Source organism: Crocuta crocuta, unplaced genomic scaffold (assembly GCF_008692635.1).
Source record: "Crocuta crocuta isolate KB4526 unplaced genomic scaffold, BGI_CrCroc_1.0 scaffold698, whole genome shotgun sequence".
Classification (NCBI taxonomy): domain Eukaryota; kingdom Metazoa; phylum Chordata; class Mammalia; order Carnivora; family Hyaenidae; genus Crocuta; species Crocuta crocuta.
In genome coordinates this window covers 282099-301207 of record NW_027530855.1, presented here as the reverse complement: position 1 = coordinate 301207, position 19109 = coordinate 282099, and the positions used below count along the sequence as shown (strand labels likewise).

At 36.3% G+C, this 19109-nt stretch overlaps 1 protein-coding gene across 1 annotated transcript in view; it reads left to right on the top strand.

Annotated features, from left to right (window-relative positions):
- LOC144235935 (disintegrin and metalloproteinase domain-containing protein 32-like) overlaps positions 1-19109 on the top strand; it is a 149509-nt gene that overhangs the window by 8380 nt on the left and 122020 nt on the right. The window contains exons 2-3 of the mRNA XM_077769550.1: positions 7480-7559; positions 16949-17010. Of these exons, the coding sequence (XP_077625676.1) occupies positions 7480-7559; positions 16949-17010 (142 nt within the window). The remainder of the gene's footprint in view (positions 1-7479; positions 7560-16948; positions 17011-19109) is intronic.

Here is a 19109-nt window from a genome sequence, read left to right as displayed (position 1 = left end):
AACATGTATCTAGAATATAAAAGGCAAAAAAAAAAAAAAATAAAGCAGATTTGAAAATTATGACTTTAAAAGTTTTGTATGTTTGTTATTTCTATTGAAAGCAACTAGATGAGAAACTACTAAGTTTTTGAAGTTAGTGTATTAGCAAAGGAACCTCAAACTCAGAGGTCAAATATTTTGACTATTTAAGAATTCAAACAACCCTTGGGCCCAGAAACTTCCAGATGCAGGTAGTAAACTGAAAAAGCCATATAGCTGTCAAGGAAGGTATATTTGTATTTAAGTCTGTTATGATATTTTATACTTTCTATATATTATGCTTTTTATTTGATACTATTTTTAAAAATCTCATTTCCAGTCTTATATATTTTGTATTTATAATTTTAATGTAACAGAGTCTAAAATTAAGAACTTTTTTCCAAAAAAGACAATGACAATAGACATCTATTTATGTTTGTGATTAATTGACATATATATTTGGGTCTTTTCCACATTGGGGCATAAACATTTACAAAATTTAGCCCTTCTTGATAGATAGACCCCTTATGATATAATGCTCTTTTTCATCTCTTGTTACAGTCTTGGTTTTTAAAATCTAGTTTGTCTGATATAAGTATGGCTACTCTGGCTTTCTTTTGCCATTCATTAGCACAGTAGATGGTTCTCTGTGAGTGTCTTTAGGTCTAAAATGAGTCTCTTATAGGCAGCATATAGTTGGGTCTTTTTTTTTTTTTATCCATCCTACTACCCTGGCTTTTTTTTTTTTTTTTTTTAAGTGTTTATTCATGTTTGAGAGAGCATGAGCAGGGTAGGGGCAGAGAGAGAGGGAGACACAGAATCTGAAGCAGGTTCCAGCCTCTGAGCTATCAACACAGAACCTGATACAGGGCTCGAACCCACAAACCATGAGATCATGACCTGAGTTCATGTCAGATGCCCAACTGACTGAGCCACCCAGGTGCCCCATACCCTATGTCCTTTGATTGAGGCATTTAGTCCATTTATGTTCAGAGTTATTGAAAGATATGGATTTAGTGTCGTTGTATTATCTGTAGGTTTCATGCTTGTGGTGATGTTTCTGGTCCTTTGTAGTCTTTGCTGCTTTCCACTCACAGAGTCTCCCTTAGGATCCTCTGCAAGGCTGGTTTAGTGGTCATGAACTCCTTTCCTTTTTATTTGTCTGGGAAAGCCTTTATCTCACCTTCTATTCTGAATGATAGCTTTGCCAGATAAAGGATTCTTGGCTGTATATTTTTCCTATTCAGCACATTGACTATTTCCTTCCACTCCTGGCCTGCCAAGTTTCAGTGGCAGTTTTACTATTGCCTTTATGCGTCTGTCCTTATAGATTAAGGCCTCTTTGTCCCTAGTTGCTTTCAGAATTCTCTCTTTGTCTTTGAATTTTTCCAGTTTCATTATGATATGTCATGGTGTTGACCTGTTTTTGTTGATTTTGAAGGGAGCTCTGTCCCTCTTGGACCTGTTTCCTTCCCCAGATTAGGGAAATTCTCAGCTATAATTTGTTCAAATAAGCCTTCTGCCCCTTTCTCTCTCTCTTCTCCTTCTGGAAATCCTATGATATGGAAATTATTTCATTTCATTGAATCACTTAGGTCTCTAATTCTCCCCTTGTGGTCTAGTAATTTCCTTTCCCTCTTTTGTTTAAGCTTCATCATTTTCCATACTTTTATCTTCTGTCACCCACTCTCTCCTCTGCTTCTTTCATCCTCACTGTCACTGCATCTAGTTTATTTTGCATCTCATTTATAGCATTTCTTAATTCATTTCTTAGGTCTTTGATCTCTGCAGTAATAGATTCTCTGATGTATTCTATATTTTTTTTTCAAGCCCAGCTATTGTCTAAATACTATTATTCTAAATTCTTCTCAGATATATTGTTTATATCTGTTTTGAGCAATTCTCTGGCTATCCTTTCTTCCTGGAATTTTTTTTTTTTTTTGAGGAGGACTTTCTGTTTCCTCATTTTGGCTAGGTTTCTTTTTCATGTTTTAATAGTTTGTCATGTGTCCTGCACCTGTGAGAACTACTGTATTAAAAAGGGGTCATACACTGTCCAGGACAGGACACTTCAGGAAATATTTTTGGAGTGTGTTGCATGTACTCTGCTCTGCTGTAATTTGATTACTCTATCCCACTGGTCAGTCTTCTACAAAGCTCCTCCTTACTCATAGTGGTGGATTGTTTAGAGCTTCCACCAGATGTCCTTTGATTTGTTCTTTGAAGTAACCCAGGAAAAAAGGAAAAGGCAGGGGCCTGATTCCAAACTAAGAGAAAATGAAAGGGGTGGGAAAAAAAAAGACCAAGCAGAGAGTCAAAGAAACTATGAGCCTTAATTCAGAAAGAGAGAAAGGAAAATAAAGAAGAAGGAGATATAGAAAAGGTGTAAAAAGAATAGAGTTAAATGCCTGATTAAACAGACAAAACAAAGCAGAGAAAGAAAAAAATATGTATATATTTTTAGAATTGGCCAAAAATCAAATCAGAAACTATGAGCCTGATTCCAAAGGGAAAATAAGAGAGTAGAAAGAAAAAGGAGAAAAGAGAAAAAGAAGAAAGAAAAGAAAAGGGAGAGAGAGAGAAAGAAAAAAGAAAGCAACAGACTAACATACAAAACTCCAGGACAGTTTTAAGTTGGTTCCTGGGACCAGTGGCTGTGTTGGTCTGGAGGAGAGGCGATCTGGTTTGATTAGTGTCAGTCTCACTCCAATAGATAAGCAGGTACCAGGCACGGAGCGGCAGGGTTTGGTGTAGGCCGTCCTGCCTCCACTGGGGGCAGCTGTCCTGTTCCTGAAGCCTCACCATGTTGGTGATGGGGAGAAAAATGGTGACATCCAGTCTCTCCTCCCCAAACCAGGTGTCTCAAACCACATTGTTCAGGCAGCCCTCCCAGAGTAGCACTGGTGGCCAGTTTGTCCTGCTCCACGGTTCTCCTGTGTCATCTGGGCACTCAGCTGGGCTTCAGAACCTGAGGTCTTAAAGGATTGAGCACCTCTTGGATCCTGTTCTGGGGTAGCGCCACTCCGCCCTGATAATATGGCAGGCCCCTGCAGAGTCTTTTGTTCTGGGAGGGGGGCAATATGCACTCTTTCCATAGTACTCAAGGGAGGGGACTGTTCTCTCCCACTGTGCCCCTGAGATCACTACCGCACCCCAGGCCTGCTCCCCTCCCCAGCGGGCAAGCACACACAGCAGTGGCTGCAGTTTGGAGGAGGTTGCGTGCTTTTGAAAACTCCGATCTTCAGCTTGGATGGCTGTTTGCAAAGCAGAGATTGGCACTCTCTGTATTTCTTATTTCCCAGTCCATGGTCTGCTGAGGTTTTTCTCGTCCTAACTTAATACCACAATCCACAGCTTCTCTTTTCTCTCCCTTTTGTCTCTTTACAGAAGGAGATGCCTCCCCTGTGTGCCCACACTGTTTTATGTCCCCCAATTCACATACACACAGCTCTGCCCTGCCAACCTGTCTCCTTCCACCTGTGGAGATTTTTCTGTCACTCCGCAGATAGATTTTCTGGGTGTTCCAAGTATTCTGATCTCAATACAGCTGTACTTCTCTGCCATTTTAACTCCTGCAGCAATGAGAATAGAAAGTTGTCAGACACCACTCTCATCTTCTTACATATTATTGTTACTTAGTAGTTAGTGCCACTTTTATTTATTTTCCTAATTAGTCATCATCTCTGTTACTATTTGTTTCCTCAATCAAGTTTGCTTAGATTTACCCCCTGTTTTCTGCTTTCTTCGCTTACCTTGTTTCTAGCACTTCTTCCTTTGTTAGTTTAGATAATCCAGGATAAATTCCCTATTTTAAGGTCAGCTTGTTGGCAACCCTAAATATACTTTGCTTTGTAACCTAACATATTCATAGGTTCTGAGGATTAGAGGATGAACATCTTTGAGAGGAATTATTATTCCCCTCACCACAGATAGTGAGATGTTAGGGTTTAGGAAGAAGTAGAACTAGAAATGATTCAAGCCCTGGGACAGTATGGATGGTGAAAATATGTTGTTCCCACTGGTAAGTAAGAACTGCTCCTGTAATTTTCTCCTTTTTGGGATAGGATTCTATCAGGGGTTGCTTGCAGGTGCCAATGCCTGTGTTGCTTTGCTTCAGTAAAGAGACTATATTTGGAACAGTATTTGTTACTGCAAACAAAATTTTTTATATCACCTGATTAAATTAAGACAACTCATTCTCTATTGCTTATCATTTGCACAGATCAAACAAAATAGGAAAATAATAGGAATCACTGCTCTTGTATATTTCAATTCTTTTTCAGGGTTGGACTACCTTCTGGATTTAGAAAAACTTTTGGTTTAACGTTTTAGAAAAACTTTTGGTTTAACGTTTAGGTGATGGTGCGTTATGATATTCACAGACTTCCTGCCATTATAATAATAGTCCTCATTCTATGGGTCAGGGAGGCAAGATGGGGATTCCATAAGATATTGATTATATCTATTTCCACCCACATACTGTTCTGTAATTGGACAAATTATGATAGGACAAATTTGTAGTCCCATGAGTAAACTCACAGATTTGAACCTAAATTTCATGTATCACCAGTCTTCTTATAAGCATACATCTTTTCCTAAAGTGATCCACAGTTATATTTTAGGTCCTCAAAAATCAGTATTAGCTTAGAAGAGCAAGTGTTTAATATGCCCTACAAAGTCTGAGTAATTGGGTTTTGATTTTGTGTATCTAATCTGTAGATTTTTTTTAGTTGGTTACTTCATCCTGCTTAACATTTATTGATAAAACTGAGATTTTTGATATTAGAACTTCTTAATTATGTCATACTTCTCTGATTTCATACTTTTGGTGAAGTATTTCACTGTAAAAATCTGGCTTTCAGTTTGTTTTGTGCCTTTATGTATGTTCTTCTCTTAATTTGGAATATTTACAGTGTTTTACATAATAGATTAAAATTTTTATTTAGGCAGTAATAGTGATTCCTCATTGTAATTAGAAAATTCAGTATCTTACTACTTCCCACTTTTGGCTCTCCTCTTTATTACATGACTGTGGTTACTTTAAATGCTGTTTCTTCTATACTGTTGTACCATTAAACAGTATGTTTCTATGTCTATAACTTGATTTTCAACTTTCAGTCACATTTTTGGGGGGGTACACTGCAATAACTTAAAGGAAATGAGTATGCACTTATGGTATTCCTCTTCTGCTACACTGTATGACATTATTATATGTGTTATGTCTGTATCATCATGGTTTAATAACACTTGTCCCCTAGTAGATAACTGAGATTCCCACAGTAGTATTAGTCTTATTCTATATTTAAGTTTATTTAATATCCATAATTAACCTTTAACTCTATTGGTACCTTTGTTGGAAGAAGTTTCTCTGCCTTGACCTATTTTCCTTGAGGTTTTCGTTATAAATACCTGTCTTTTGCCTCTATGTTTGAGTGGCTGTTTTCTTGGAGATGAAATATCAGGGTATACACTTTTTTCTTGAAGATTTTCTGAAGACATTGTTCTTCGTATGTGTAGAAGCATATGGGAATAGCATATGCTTAACACTGTGAAACCACACTGTGAATAATGAGCTTTTCAAGTATCATCATATTTCATTAAAGTTTCTATACATATGCATAGAAGCATATGGGGGTAGTCGTATGCTTAACTCAAAACTGCACTGTATATAAACCATTGTTCAAGTAACATCTTTTTCATTGATATATAGGTGTTTGTAAATGCATATGTAAAAGCATGTAGGAATAGACCTATTCTTACCTGAATGAAACTATATGGAGTATAAGGCATGATTCAAATGACACCTTTTTTCATTAAGGTATGAGTTTATAAACATATGTTAGAAGCATATGGGAAGAGCCTTGTGTATATGTCATTGAAACTACACTGTGTATAAACCGTCAATTCAAGTAACAGCTTCTCTAGTTAATATAGCTCGCTAGCCCCCTAACCCCTTAACCCTAACTTCTAACCCCAACCTTAATTCCCAACCCCTAACACTAACCCTAAACCTTAATCCTCACCCTCATCCTAACCCTAACACTAACCCCAAACCCCTAATTCCAAATTGAGCCCTCTGGAGAGTTCTCTAAACAGCAAGATACCCAGGCACATGCCCTCAACCTGGCCCTAACCTTAAGCCTAACCCTAACACTGGCCATAAACCCTAATCCTAACCCTACATCTGAGAAGAAAGAAAAAAGATGTGCTATGTATATATAAAATGGAATATTACTCAGGCATGAAAATATGAAATCTTGCCATTAGCAATGACATGGATGAAGTTAGAGAGTAATATGCTAACTGAAATTACTCAGAGAAAAATGAATACCGTATGATTTCACTCATATGTGGAATTTCAGAAACAAAACAAATGAGCAAAGGGAAAAAAAAGAGAGGCAAACCAAGAAACGGACTGTTAACCATAGAGAACAAACTAATGGCTACTGGAGAGGAGTGGGTGAGGGCATGGGGTAAGTAGGTAATAAGGATCATGGAGTGCACTTGTGATGAGCACAGGGTACTGTATGGAAGTGTTGAGTCACTCTTTTGTACACCTGGTACTAATATTACCATGTGTGATAACTAACTGGAATTTAAATAAAAACTTTAAACAATAAAGACATTGTTCTTCAGTTTTTAAATTTTGAATACTATTGTAAAAATTCTTAAGCCAGTCTGCTTTTCTCCTTTATGCCCAATATGATTTTCTTTTCCTTCCTTCCTTCCTTCCTTATTTTTTTGCTCATAGGCCCATAGGATTCTTTCTTTATCTTAGACACCCAATAACTTTGGTAGAATATTTCTGTTTTAATTATTATTGGTTATTCCTGAATTCAGTGTACTTTTCAGTCTGTTTCAAATATTATTATTATTGTTTCAAATATTTATTTATTTTTATTTATTTATTTTTTTAATGCTTTGGGTGCTTTCTTTCTTTCTTTCTTTCTTTCTTTCTTTCTTTCTTTCTTTCTTTCTTTTTTAATAGTCTATTGTCAGTTTGTTTCCATATAACACCCAGTGCTCATCCCCACAAGTGCCCTCCTCCATGCCCATCACCCCCTTCCCCTCCCCTCTCATGGTTTGCTTCCCTCCCTCTCCCCCACTATTTTTCCCCTTCTCCCCCATGGTCCTCTGTTAAGTTCCTCCTAATCCTCCTATACGTGCAAACATATGGTATTCAGGAAAGTTTGCTTGAAGTCTATCTTTGATCTTTTTTTGGTATGTTCTATTTTCTTCAGTAACAGCAAGTTTTGTCTAAGTTTAACTACGCCTTGTCCCCACCCCCAGTCCTCTTCTTGGATCTTTTATAACTACTCTGTTTTTAAATTTAGCATTTTCAAGATTTTTATAGGAGTACATAAGGATGACTCATATGTGCATTAGTGAATTCTACAAAAGAACCTGGAAAAATATTTAGGTATAAGTCACAATTATTAACTATCTTTTTTATTTCTTCAGGTTCTCAAAATTCATTTTTACAAATTATAATTCCAGAGAAAATCCAAGAAAATCCAAGTGATAATTTGGAACTAGAAAATGTAAGAGATATTTTTCACAATGCTATATGAATTTCTTTATTTTTATTTATAGCAATTAAATGTATCAACCCCATTATAGAATGAATATAAGTATACAACATTACTACTTACATGGAGTTTTAAGTTTTATAGTGAAAGCAAATATGTAGATTGGAATGTTCTGTTTTGTCTAACATTTGTCATTTCCTTATGGTAAAATTTTTTAAAAGTTCAAATAAAGAAAATAATGTAGAAGAATTAGGGTATTATCTGAGTAATATTTAGATGATTCAGATGAAGAGAATAATTTTCACCAAAATGGTTAAGGAGAATCTCTTTTCAAAAATTTTTTTATTTCAAGTATAGTTGACACAATGTTACATTAGTTTCAGGTATACAACATCGCTATTCAACATCTCTATACATTGTGCTATGATCACCACAAGTATAACTACCATCTTTCACCGTACAACACTATTATAATATCATTGACTGTATTCCCTCTGGTATGCTTTTTTTTTTTTTTTTTTTTTATGACTTACTCATTCCATATAAATGAAAGCCTGTATCTTCCACTCCCCTTATCGGATATACCATTGCAAATATCCTCTCCCATTTGGGGTTGTCTTTTTCTTTTGTTGTTTGTTTCCTTCATTATGTAAAAGCTTTTTATTTTGTTATTGTCTGAATAGTTTAATTTTTCTCTTGTTTCCCTTGCCAGAGGAGACATATCTAAAAAAATGTTTCCACAGCTGATTTCAAAGAGATTAGTGCCTATATTTTCTTCCATAAGTTTTATGGTTTCAAGTCTCATTTAAGTCTTTAATCCATTTTGAGTTTATTTTTGTGTCTAGTATAAGATAGTGGTCCGGTCCCATTCTTTCACATATAACTGTCCAGTTTTCACAACACTGTTTGTTGAAGAGGCTGTCTTTTTTGCCTTGCATATGCTTTTCTGCTTTGTGGAAAATTAGTTGACTATATAGTTGTGGGTCAATTTCTGGGCTTTCTATTCTGTTCCATTTATCTATGTGTCTGTGCCAGTATCATACTGTCTTGATGACTACATTTTTGTAATATGTCTTGAAATCCAGAATTATGATGACTCAAGCTTTGCTTTGCTTTTTTCAGGATGGCTTTGACTATTCAGGGTCTTTTGTGGTTCCTTATACATTTTAGGATTGTTTGTTCTAGATCTGTGAAAAATGGTGGTGACATTTTGATAGAGCTTACGTTAAAAGTGTAGAATGTGTTGGGTAGTATATACATTTTAACAATATTTTCTCTTCCAATCCATGGGGATGGACCGTTTTTCCATTTCTTTGTATCTTCTTCAGTGTCCTTCATAAGTGTTCTATAGTTTTCAAAGTACAGATGTTTCACATCTTTGGTTAGGTTTATACCTAGGTACCTATTTGTTTTTGGTGCAGTTGTAAATGGGATCGATTCCTTGATTTCTCTTTCTGCTGCTTCGTTATTGGTGTATAGAAATGCAACCAGTTTCTGTACACTGATTTTATATCCTGTGACTTTGCTGAATTTATGTATCAGTTCTAGCAATTTTTGATGTGTTTTTTGGGGGGGAGTTTCTACATAGAGTATCACATTCTATGCAAATAGAGAAAGTTTGACGTTTTTCCTTGAAGAGTTGGATGCTTTTTATTTCCTTTTGTTGTCTGATTGCTGAGGCTAAGACTTCCAGTACTAAGTTAAATGATAATGGTGACAATGGACATCCTTGTCTCATTCCTGACCATTTAGTTAAAGCTCTGTTTTTCTCCATTGAGGTGGTATTAGCTGTGGGTCTTTCATATATGGCCTTCATGATGTTGAGGTGTGTTCTGTGTGTCCCTACTTTGTTGAGGGTTTTTGTTTTTTTTTTACTCAAGAATGGATGCTGTGTTTTATCAAATGCTTTTTCTATGTCTATTGAGAGGACTATATGGTTTTATCTTTTCTTTTATTAATGTGTATATTGATTGATTTGCAAATATTGAATCACTCTTGTATCCCAGGAATAAGTCCCACTTGATCATGGTGAATAATTCTCTTAATGTACTGTTGAGTTCAATTTGCTAGTATCTTGGTGAGAATTTTTGCCTCCATGTTCAGCAGGGATATTGGCCTGATACTCTTATTTTTAGTGGGTTCTTTGTCTGGTTTTGGAATCAAGGTAATGCTAGCCTCCTAGAATGAGTTTGGAAGATTTCCTTCCATTTGTATTTTTGAAACAGTTTGAGAATAGGTATTAACTCATCTTTAAATGTCTGGTAGAATTCCTCTGGGAGGCCATCTGGCCCTGGACTTTTGTTGGGAGAATTTTGGTTTCTGATTCATTTTCTTTGCTAGTTATGGCTCTATTCAAATTTTTTCTTTCTTTGTGTTTCAGTTTTGGTAGTATATATGTTTCTAGGAATTTGTCCATTTCTTCCAGACTGCTCAGTTTTTGGCATATAGTTTTTCATAATATTCTTTTATTATTGTTTGTATTTCTGTAGTGTTGGTTGTGATCCCTCCTCCTTTATTCATTATTTATTTGGGTACTTTCGGGGCATCTGGGTGGTTAGTCGGTTAAGAGGCCGACTTCAGCTCAGGTCATAATATCATAATTCGTGAGTTTGAGCCCTGCGTCAAGCTCTGTGCTGACAGCTCAGAGCCTGGAGCCTGCTTCAGATTCTGTGTCTTCTTTCTCTCTCTGCCTCTCCCCTGCTCACACTGTTTGTCTCTCAAAACTGAATAAATGTTAAAACAATTATTTGGGTACTTTCTCTTTTGTTTTTGATAAGTCTGGCTAGAAGTTTTTTCAGTTTTATTAATTCTTCAAAGAACCAGTTCTTAGTTTTGATGATCTGTTCTACTGGTTTTTTGTTTGTTTCTATGGTGTTCATTTTTTCTCTAGTCTTTATTATTTCCCATCTTCTACCAGCTTTGTCTTTATTTGCTGTTCCTTTTCTAGCTGCTTTAGTTGTGATGTTAGGTTGGGTATTTGAAACATTTCTTGCTTCTTGAGGTACACCTGTATTGCAGTATACTTACCTCATAGGACCGTCTTTGCTATATCCCAGTGGTTCTGGTCTGTCATGTTTTCATTTTCGTTGGGTTCCATATATTTTTAAATTTCTTCTTTAATTTCATGGTTAGACCATTCATTCTTTAGTAGAATGTTCTTTAGCCTTCATATACTTGTGCTCTTTCCAAATTTTTCTTGTGGTTGACCTCATAGTGTTGGGGTCTGAAAATATGTGTATGATCTCAATCTTTTTGTACTTGTTGAGTCCTGATTTGTGACCTTGTATGTGATATACTCTGGAGAATATTCCATGTATGCTTGAAAAATGTGTATTCTGCTGCTCTAGAATGATATGTTCTGAATGTATCTGTTAAGCCCATTTGGTCCAGTGTGTCATTCAAAGCTATTGTTTCTTTGTTGACATTTTGCTTAGATGATCTGTCTGTTGCTGTTAAGTATTAAAGTGCTCTACTATTATTGTATTGTTGTCAATGAATTTCTTTATGTTTGTTACTAATTGATTATTATATTTGCATGCATACAAATTGGGGGCATAATATTTACAGTTGTTATCTATCTTGTTTGATAGACCCCTTAATTGTGACATAGTGTCCTTCATCCCTTGTTACAATCTGGTTTAAAATCTAGTTTGTCTGATATAAGTATTTCTACTCTGGCTTTCTTTTGACATCTATTAGCATGAAAGATGGTTCTCTATCCTGTCAGTTTCAATCTGCAAGTCTCTTTAGGTCTAAAATGATAGGTCTTGGGCACCTGGGTGGCTCAGTCGGTTAAGTGTCCAACACCAGCTCAGGTCATGATCTTGCAGTTTGTGAGTTCAAGCCCCGTGTTGGGCTCTGTGCTGACAGCACAGAGCCTGGAGCCCACTTAGAGTTCTGTGTCTCCCTCTCTCTGCCTCTCCCCTGCTCACACTCTCTCTGTCTCTCTCTAAAAAATAAACATTAAAAATTAAAAAAAAATAAAATGATAGGTCTTCAGTTCTAAAATGATTTATGCCATTGTAGATAGCATATAGATGGGTCTTTTTTTTTTTAATCCATACTGATACTCTGTGTATTTTGATTTGGACATTTAGTCTACTTACATTCAGAGTGATTATTGACAAATACGAATTTAGTGCCATTGTATTGCCTGTTGTTTTTGTATAGTTGTTTCTGATGTTTTCTGTTTCTTTCTAGCCTTTGTGGCTTTTGATTTCTTTCCCACTTGAAGAGCCCCCTATAATATATCTTGCAAGGCTAGTTTAGTTGTCATGAATTCTTTTCGTTTTTGTTGGGAACTCTTTATCTTTCTTTCCATTCTGAATGATAGCCTTTCTGGATAAAGCTTTCTTGGCTGCATATTTTTCTCATTCAGCACATTGAATATGTCATATCACTCCCTTCTAGCCTGCAGAGTTTCTGTGGAGACATCTGCTGTAAACCTGATTTTGATTTGTCTTCCTTTGTAAGTTAAGGATTTTTTTCTCTTGCTGCTTTCAGGATTCTTTCCTTGTCTGTGTATTATATAAATTTTAGTACAATATGTCTGGGTGTTGTCTGTGGCTTTTGTTGATTTTGATGGGAGCTCTCTGTGCTTCTTGGATTTTGATGTCTGTTTCCTTTCGCTATAATTTGCTCAAATAAACCTTCTGCCCTCTTTCCCCCCTCTTCTTTTGAGACTCCTATGATATGAATGTTATTATGCTCAAGGGCTTGTTGACTTCCCTAAGTCTACATTTATGATTCAGTATTTTTTTTTTTAATATTTTTTATTTATTTCTAGGAGAGAGAGAGACAGCGTGAGCAGGGGAGGGTCAGAGAGAGAGGGAGACACAGACTCCGAAACAGGCTCCAGGCTCCGAGCTGGCAGTCAGCACAGAGCCCGATGCGGGGCTCGAACCCACGAACCGCGAGATCATGACCTAAGCGAAAGTCGGACGCTTAACCGACTAAGCCACCCAGGCGCCCCAATGATTCAGTATTTTTATTTACCTCTTCCTTTCAGCTTCATTGTTTTCCATAATTTTATCTTCTGTATCACTTATTCATTCCTCTGCTTCTTCCATCCTTGTTATCAATACATCTAGTCAGTTTTGCATCTCAGTTATATCATTTTTTAAAATTTTGGCTTTATTAGTTTTTAGGTCTTTTATCTCTGTGGTAAACAGATTTGGTTTCTTCTATGCTTTGCTCAAGCACAGGTATTCTTATGATTGTTATTTTAAATTCTGGTTCCAGCATATTACTTATATCTGTTTTGATTAGATCCCTGGCCATGACCTCCTCCAGTTCTTTCTTTTGGGATAAATTCTGCTGTCTTGACCTCTGTCAACTGTATGTTAGGAAAGTCTGTTATATTGCTGCTCCTGACTGTAATGACTGTATTAAGTAGAGGTCACATACTGTCCAAGGCCTGGCCCTTCAATAAGTTTTTTTGGTGTATACTTTGTGCACTTTGCTATTATGTTTGGGCTACTCTTTCTCTCAGATCAGTCCTCTGTCGAGTTTCTCCTTGCCTGCAGTGCAGATTGCTTGGATCTTGTCCAATGTGTGGCATATTTTAAGTAGATATATTTTAACTGCTTGTTAGAAAAGGCTAGATCCTGTTTCCCCTAGAGCTGAAGATTTGCTGCACTCTGTGATCAGTAGAATTGGTGTGGCTGGGGGTTTGTGTTGGTCTTCTGGTGGAGTTGTCGGCTGCACTGGTTCTCAGCATCACTTGCCCGAGTAAAGATGCACCTGCAGGGCACAGTGGGGTGGGACTTTGTGTAAGCGGCTTGAGCCTCCAATGGGGGTGCTGTGTTGCTCACTGAAGTCTGCTCATGCTGATGTGGTTTGAAGATGGGGGTAGAAATGTTACCTTGTTCTCTCATCCCTGGAGAGAGGAGTTTGTACTCCTGTTTGAACAGCAGCTGTTCAGGAAGCCCTCATAGAAGAGTGAACAGTCTCCTCTCTTGTGTCCCAGACTTCTGTCCGAACCCTGCCTTCGCCCTTCTGTTTCTGAGCCATCTGTCTGCCTGGTAGATCAGTGCTCCTGTGCTTTATCTCAAGTGCTCAGCTAGGTTTCAAACAAATTTTAGGGACCCTGTGCAGCAATGTTGACCAACTCTGATCTTCTGGGGGAAGGTCTCGTCATGCTGTGGCTGGTGCTGGTTTGTCCCAGAAAAGCAGTCCCATGGCCACATGGGTTGGGGCTTCATGTAAAGCATAGCCAAAGGCTAATTGGCTTCTAAGTTAGCCACCTTCAATAGGTGCCTCTGCAGCTATGCTAATTAATAGGGCTGTTCAGTGGCCTTCTCTTTTGTCTTTTGAGGAGCAGTGCCACATCTCCCAAATATACTTGAAGAAGTAGAACTGTTTCTCCCTATGTGACCCAGGGGATCCTCAGACCATGCTGTCCAATCCTGGGCCTCTGTTCTCTATCCCCACAGAAGCACCCCTAAGCCCACCAGGTATGACCCCAGTGATCGTGTGGACTTCTAAAACTTCAGACTTTGAGCTCCACTGCTTGTAAAAACTTGCAATAATCAGCTCCTTTGCTTTTCCTAGTCAATGTCTTTGGAGAAGAGTTTTTCTTTTACAACCCTCTGCCTGCTGCTTTCTCTCCTTTTCTGTCTGTCTCTCTTTCTCCTTTGCTCATGATCAGGGCTTCCACAATTCTTTTCTCCCCTAATCAATTCTCCACAGCTCCTATCTCTCATGATGTGGCCATTTTTCTCCTTCCAGATATGCAGTTTCTTCTCTCAGTCATCATATTGATTTCTTGGATGTTCAGGATTATTTGATATGTATCTGACTATGTTACAAGGAGGAGGCAAGCATAAAGTCCCCTTACTACTCCACCATCTTAACTCTTCCGCTTCAAAATAATTATTGATAGATATGTAATTATTGTCATTTTGTTATTTGTTTTATAGTTTTTTCGTGTCTTTTTTTGTAGATCTTCTCTGTTCTGTTTTTCTCTTGTGCTCTCTTCTCTTGTTTGATGGCCATTTTTAGTGAAATGCTTAGATCTCTATTGTTTGCATATCTATTACAAGTTTTTGACTTGTATTTCATAAGTTTATATGTAACATTCTGTGTTTATATCTGTTCTGTATTAATGGTCACTTAAGTTTAAACATATTATGAATGCATTCATTTTTCACTCCTTTCCCTCACATTTTAGGTATATGATGTCATACTTTACATCCTTTTATTTTGTGAATCTTTTGACTGATTTACTGCCTTTGTGCTTTAACCTACCAATTGGTTTTATAAGTGATTGATCTTCTACTTTTATTATGTTTATATCTACCTGTGAACTTTTTTCTTTTCCTTCTCTTACTTACGGTCTTTCTTTCCAGTAAAAGTATCTCCTGTAACTTTTCTTTTAAGGCTGTTTTACTGGTGATGAATTCCTTTAACATTTGTTCATCTGGGAAACTATCTCTCCTTCTATTCTGAATATCCTTGCTGGATAGAATGTTCTTGGCTGCCAATCTTTTTCCTTTCAACTTTGAATATATCATGCCAATCCCTTTTGATCTAGAAAGTCTTTTCTGATAAATCAGCTGGAAGCCTTATGGGGTTTCTTTTGTATATAACTGTTTTCCTTTCTCTTACTGCTTTAAAATTCTCTATTATTTCTTTGTGCTGTTTTAATTATTATGTATTTTGGCATGGACCCCTTTCAGTTGATTTTGTTGGGGACACTCTGTGCCTCCTGGATCTGGATTTTTGTTTCCTTTCCCACATTAGTGAATTTTTTCATTTATTATTCCTTCAAACAAATTTTCTTCCCTCTTTTCTCTCTCTTCTCCTTCTGGATTCTTATAATGCTCATGTTAATTACACTTGATGGTATTGCTGAGATTTCTAACCTGTTCTCCTTTTTATTGTTCTTTTACTTTTTGCTTTAAGCTTAGTTGCTTCCCATTACTCTGTCTTCCATCTCACTGGTTTGTTCTTCTCCTTCTTCTACTATTTATTCCTTTTAGTGTATTTCAATTTTCTGTTATTGAGTTCTTTATCCCAGATTGGTTCTTTTAATGTTTTCTGTCCCATATCTTCTTAAATCCAGTGAGTATATTTATGACCATTACTTTGAATTCTCTATCAAGTATATTGCTTATCTCCTTTTATTTCATTTAGCTCTTTTGCTGTGATTTTGTTTTGTTTTCATTTGGGACATATTCTGCTATCTTCTCATTTTGTCTAACTCTCTATGTCTGTTTCTATGTGTTAGGAATGTCAGCTATGTCTCCTGCTCTTGAAAGTAGTGGCTTTATGAAGAAGAAGATCCTGTAGTGCCCTGAAGTATAATTTACCAGATCCTGGTGCTTCAGGAGTGTTGCCTATATGTGCCCTATATGTGTTGCATGTGCCCTAATGCTGTGGTTGAGATGTATTTGCCTTCAGTCCAGTTGTCTGCAGTGCCTCTCTTTGCCTTCTGTGTACAGTGTTTGGTCCCTGTGTTGTTAAGGAACCAGTCTGGAACTGCCTTGGGCTTGAATTGAGTCAAGATTCAAATGCTCTGCAGTTAGCCTGCTGCAAAGCACTCTCCCTGTGTTGTCCCCTGAGAAGCTTTCATTGGTGATCAGGGCCTGTAGTCAGATCAGATGTTTGTTTCACTGCCCCAGTCTTTCTGTTGGGGTTAAAGTGACCCCAAACTACCATGCTCTCTCTATGCTGCCCCTTGTGAATTTTTTGTGGGTGGACAGGGATGGCAGTCATAGACCCTGGAAGGCTTATCATTTTCTGTATTCTGATATTTGTGTCTTTTTGGTTTCTTTAACTAAGTTGGGTTTTTTTGTTTTGTTTTAATGATGCTCTAACTCTTGCTTTTTACATATTCTCTTTGGCTGGATTAAATCTCATTACTCAGGCTCAGCAACGTACTGATATTACAACTTACTGTTATTCATATTTTAACTAGAGAGTAGTAGTGATAAAGTCAAAACCAATACCAAATTTTAAGAATCTTTTGTTTGAAAAAAATAGGAAACAGACAATATATTTTAAGAAAACAGTTAAATATCTTTTGTGCCTAATGGAATAAGCTTTGCTGTTGGATACCTTATTACCCCAATGATGCCCATTTAATAGACATTATAAGATAGCACATATCTCTAATTTCAAAAGAAATTTAACTTAAAATTCAGTTAAATATAGATACTAATCCTATATAAATCCTTAGGTTAGACTTAATTTTGTGGAAATAGTAAGAATGGATTATATAATAAGTTCATGTTATAATTTTTGATATATTGTTGCAGATTATAAATCATATCTATCATACATAGATAGACATTTTAATCAAGACATTTTGGGGATTTTTTGGAGGAATGCATTGATGTAAAATTGTTGTTTTGCTTCTGTTACACTGCTCTTCATCTTAGTTGTTCTGGGTTCTGTAGGAATGGATATCCTATATTATTACAATAGACGAGAAGCTATACACTGTACACCTTAAGCAAAGGTAATTTTTTATTCTTTAGTTTTGTATTTCATTTTATCGATATGAATTTGTTTACTTATAATAAAAACAGAGTCTTAAAAATAATTAATGTAGTTGTTATTAAATATTTTGGTTGTCTCAGATGAACAGATGCTCTCCTGTGAATTAATTAAATTTTTGTTCCTAATGCCTCAAGTAATCTTTTGTGAATGAGAGGGTAGGAACAGAAAAAAATAGGGACTTTTCCTGAAGATTAATCTATATGATCTTATGTTGTTGGAAGAACTAAAAGGACCTATCTAATCAGGGCAGGATATTGCAATAAGAATTGCATCAGTTAGGGTTTGATCAGGGAGCCAGGCCTAAGAGTAGGGATATGGAATAAAGAATTTAAAATGGAATTTAGATTACATACTTGTGAGAACTGGTGTATAGCTTCTAGAAAATAGTACTAGCTCTGTACCATCCTTCAGGGAATTGAGAAAATAATTGAAATAACTTTCTGTAGGATTTAATTCTTTCATGAAAACAAAGTTGAGAAAAATTGGCTTAGAATTAACTTGTGACTTTCAGCAGGATAGTTTCAGTTAAATTTTGGTTATAGAACTAAACTACATGATACGAGGGAGAGGTGGATTGTAAGAAATGTAAAGTAGTATGTGTAAATAATTTTTTCAAAAATGTTTGTCAGGAAAGGAAGAAAGGGGCTGAGGTGAATGGCTTTTAAGAAACAAGAAACAGTTTTTTTGTCTGAAGGGAATTTTCTTAGAGAGAGATATATAAACAAATGATTCCTTATATAAAATGCTGAGGAATAACATTAAGTCAAAGAAGAGTTAACCTACTCCTTTAGACAGTAGGGAAGAAGAATATGACAAATGACAACTCAAAGATCTTTTCAAGTGTGTAAGAGGGAAAGTGAGAGAACTCACACTGCATTTGAACATCTTCTCAGGACTATAAACAGTGGTAAGCATTATAGGGACTGGAGTTTAGGAGATGGGTAGAGCATGTGTGTATTGTTTGGGAAATTATTTGCATAATTATTATAACAGTGTAATGACAACTAGGAAGTTATTGCAAATAACTTATATGAGAAATAATGAAAAGCAGAGCTTTGTCTGTAGAGGTAGGGATTTTTTTTTTTTTTGAGTTATACTGAGGTGGCAGGGAAAATATTAGCTAACATTGGATATAGTGGTAGCAGAGATTTGGTTTGGCAGTGAAAGAGAAGAGGAACAGATCTGAGTCACGGGCAGTAAGGGCTCATTTTTAGAAAAGTTACATATGAAGTGCTTGTGGAATATTCCAGAAGTATCCATTTGGCAGTTAGATTTAGTTCAGAATGTGAGTATGGATTTCAAAGCCATCTATTTATGTAGGTATAAATGAAGCATCAGAAATGAACAAGATAAATATGTAGAGATAGGGGTGAATATTAAAGGTGAGAAGGAAAAACAACCTTGAATTGAATGCCATGGAAACACTTAAGGGAAGAAGCAAGGACAGAGATGAAGTGACAGAAAGATATTTCGGAAATCAGGTGGAAATGGTATGATTGAATTTGAAGAGTAGATGGTTTAAAGAAGAGAAGTGTGGTCAGCAGTATGTGTATGTCAGAGTACTTTTACTTGACTTTAAATTGCCTTTTGGACTTGACAACTAGAGGGTCATTAGTAACCTATATGAGATCACTTTTAGTGGAGGATTCCCGACTAGCTAGTGTGGGTGGTTTGCTTATGTTACATTGAATTGAAGAGTGACCATGAGGTGAGGAAGCATACTTAAAATAGGATAATAAGTATAGGCAATGATACCAGAGAATGTTGTACTTGTAGTTTCAGTATCTGTGCTTAGATTAATATGACTCTTACACAATACTCTTCTACTTCATTATAAGGGTATTATATATGCATGGTAGTAAAATTTAGAAAGAATGAAAGAATGGAAATTTCTCATAATCCTTTATCTAGTTCATATCTTTGTAAATTTTACAATGCCTTTTCTTTCATCTTGTAGTCCCTTCTTATTTTCTTTAAGGAGTTCATTAAAATAGAAAAATTATTTTGAGTGCAAATAGCTTTGATTATAAATTATGTTCATGTCAAAAGAAAGTACTG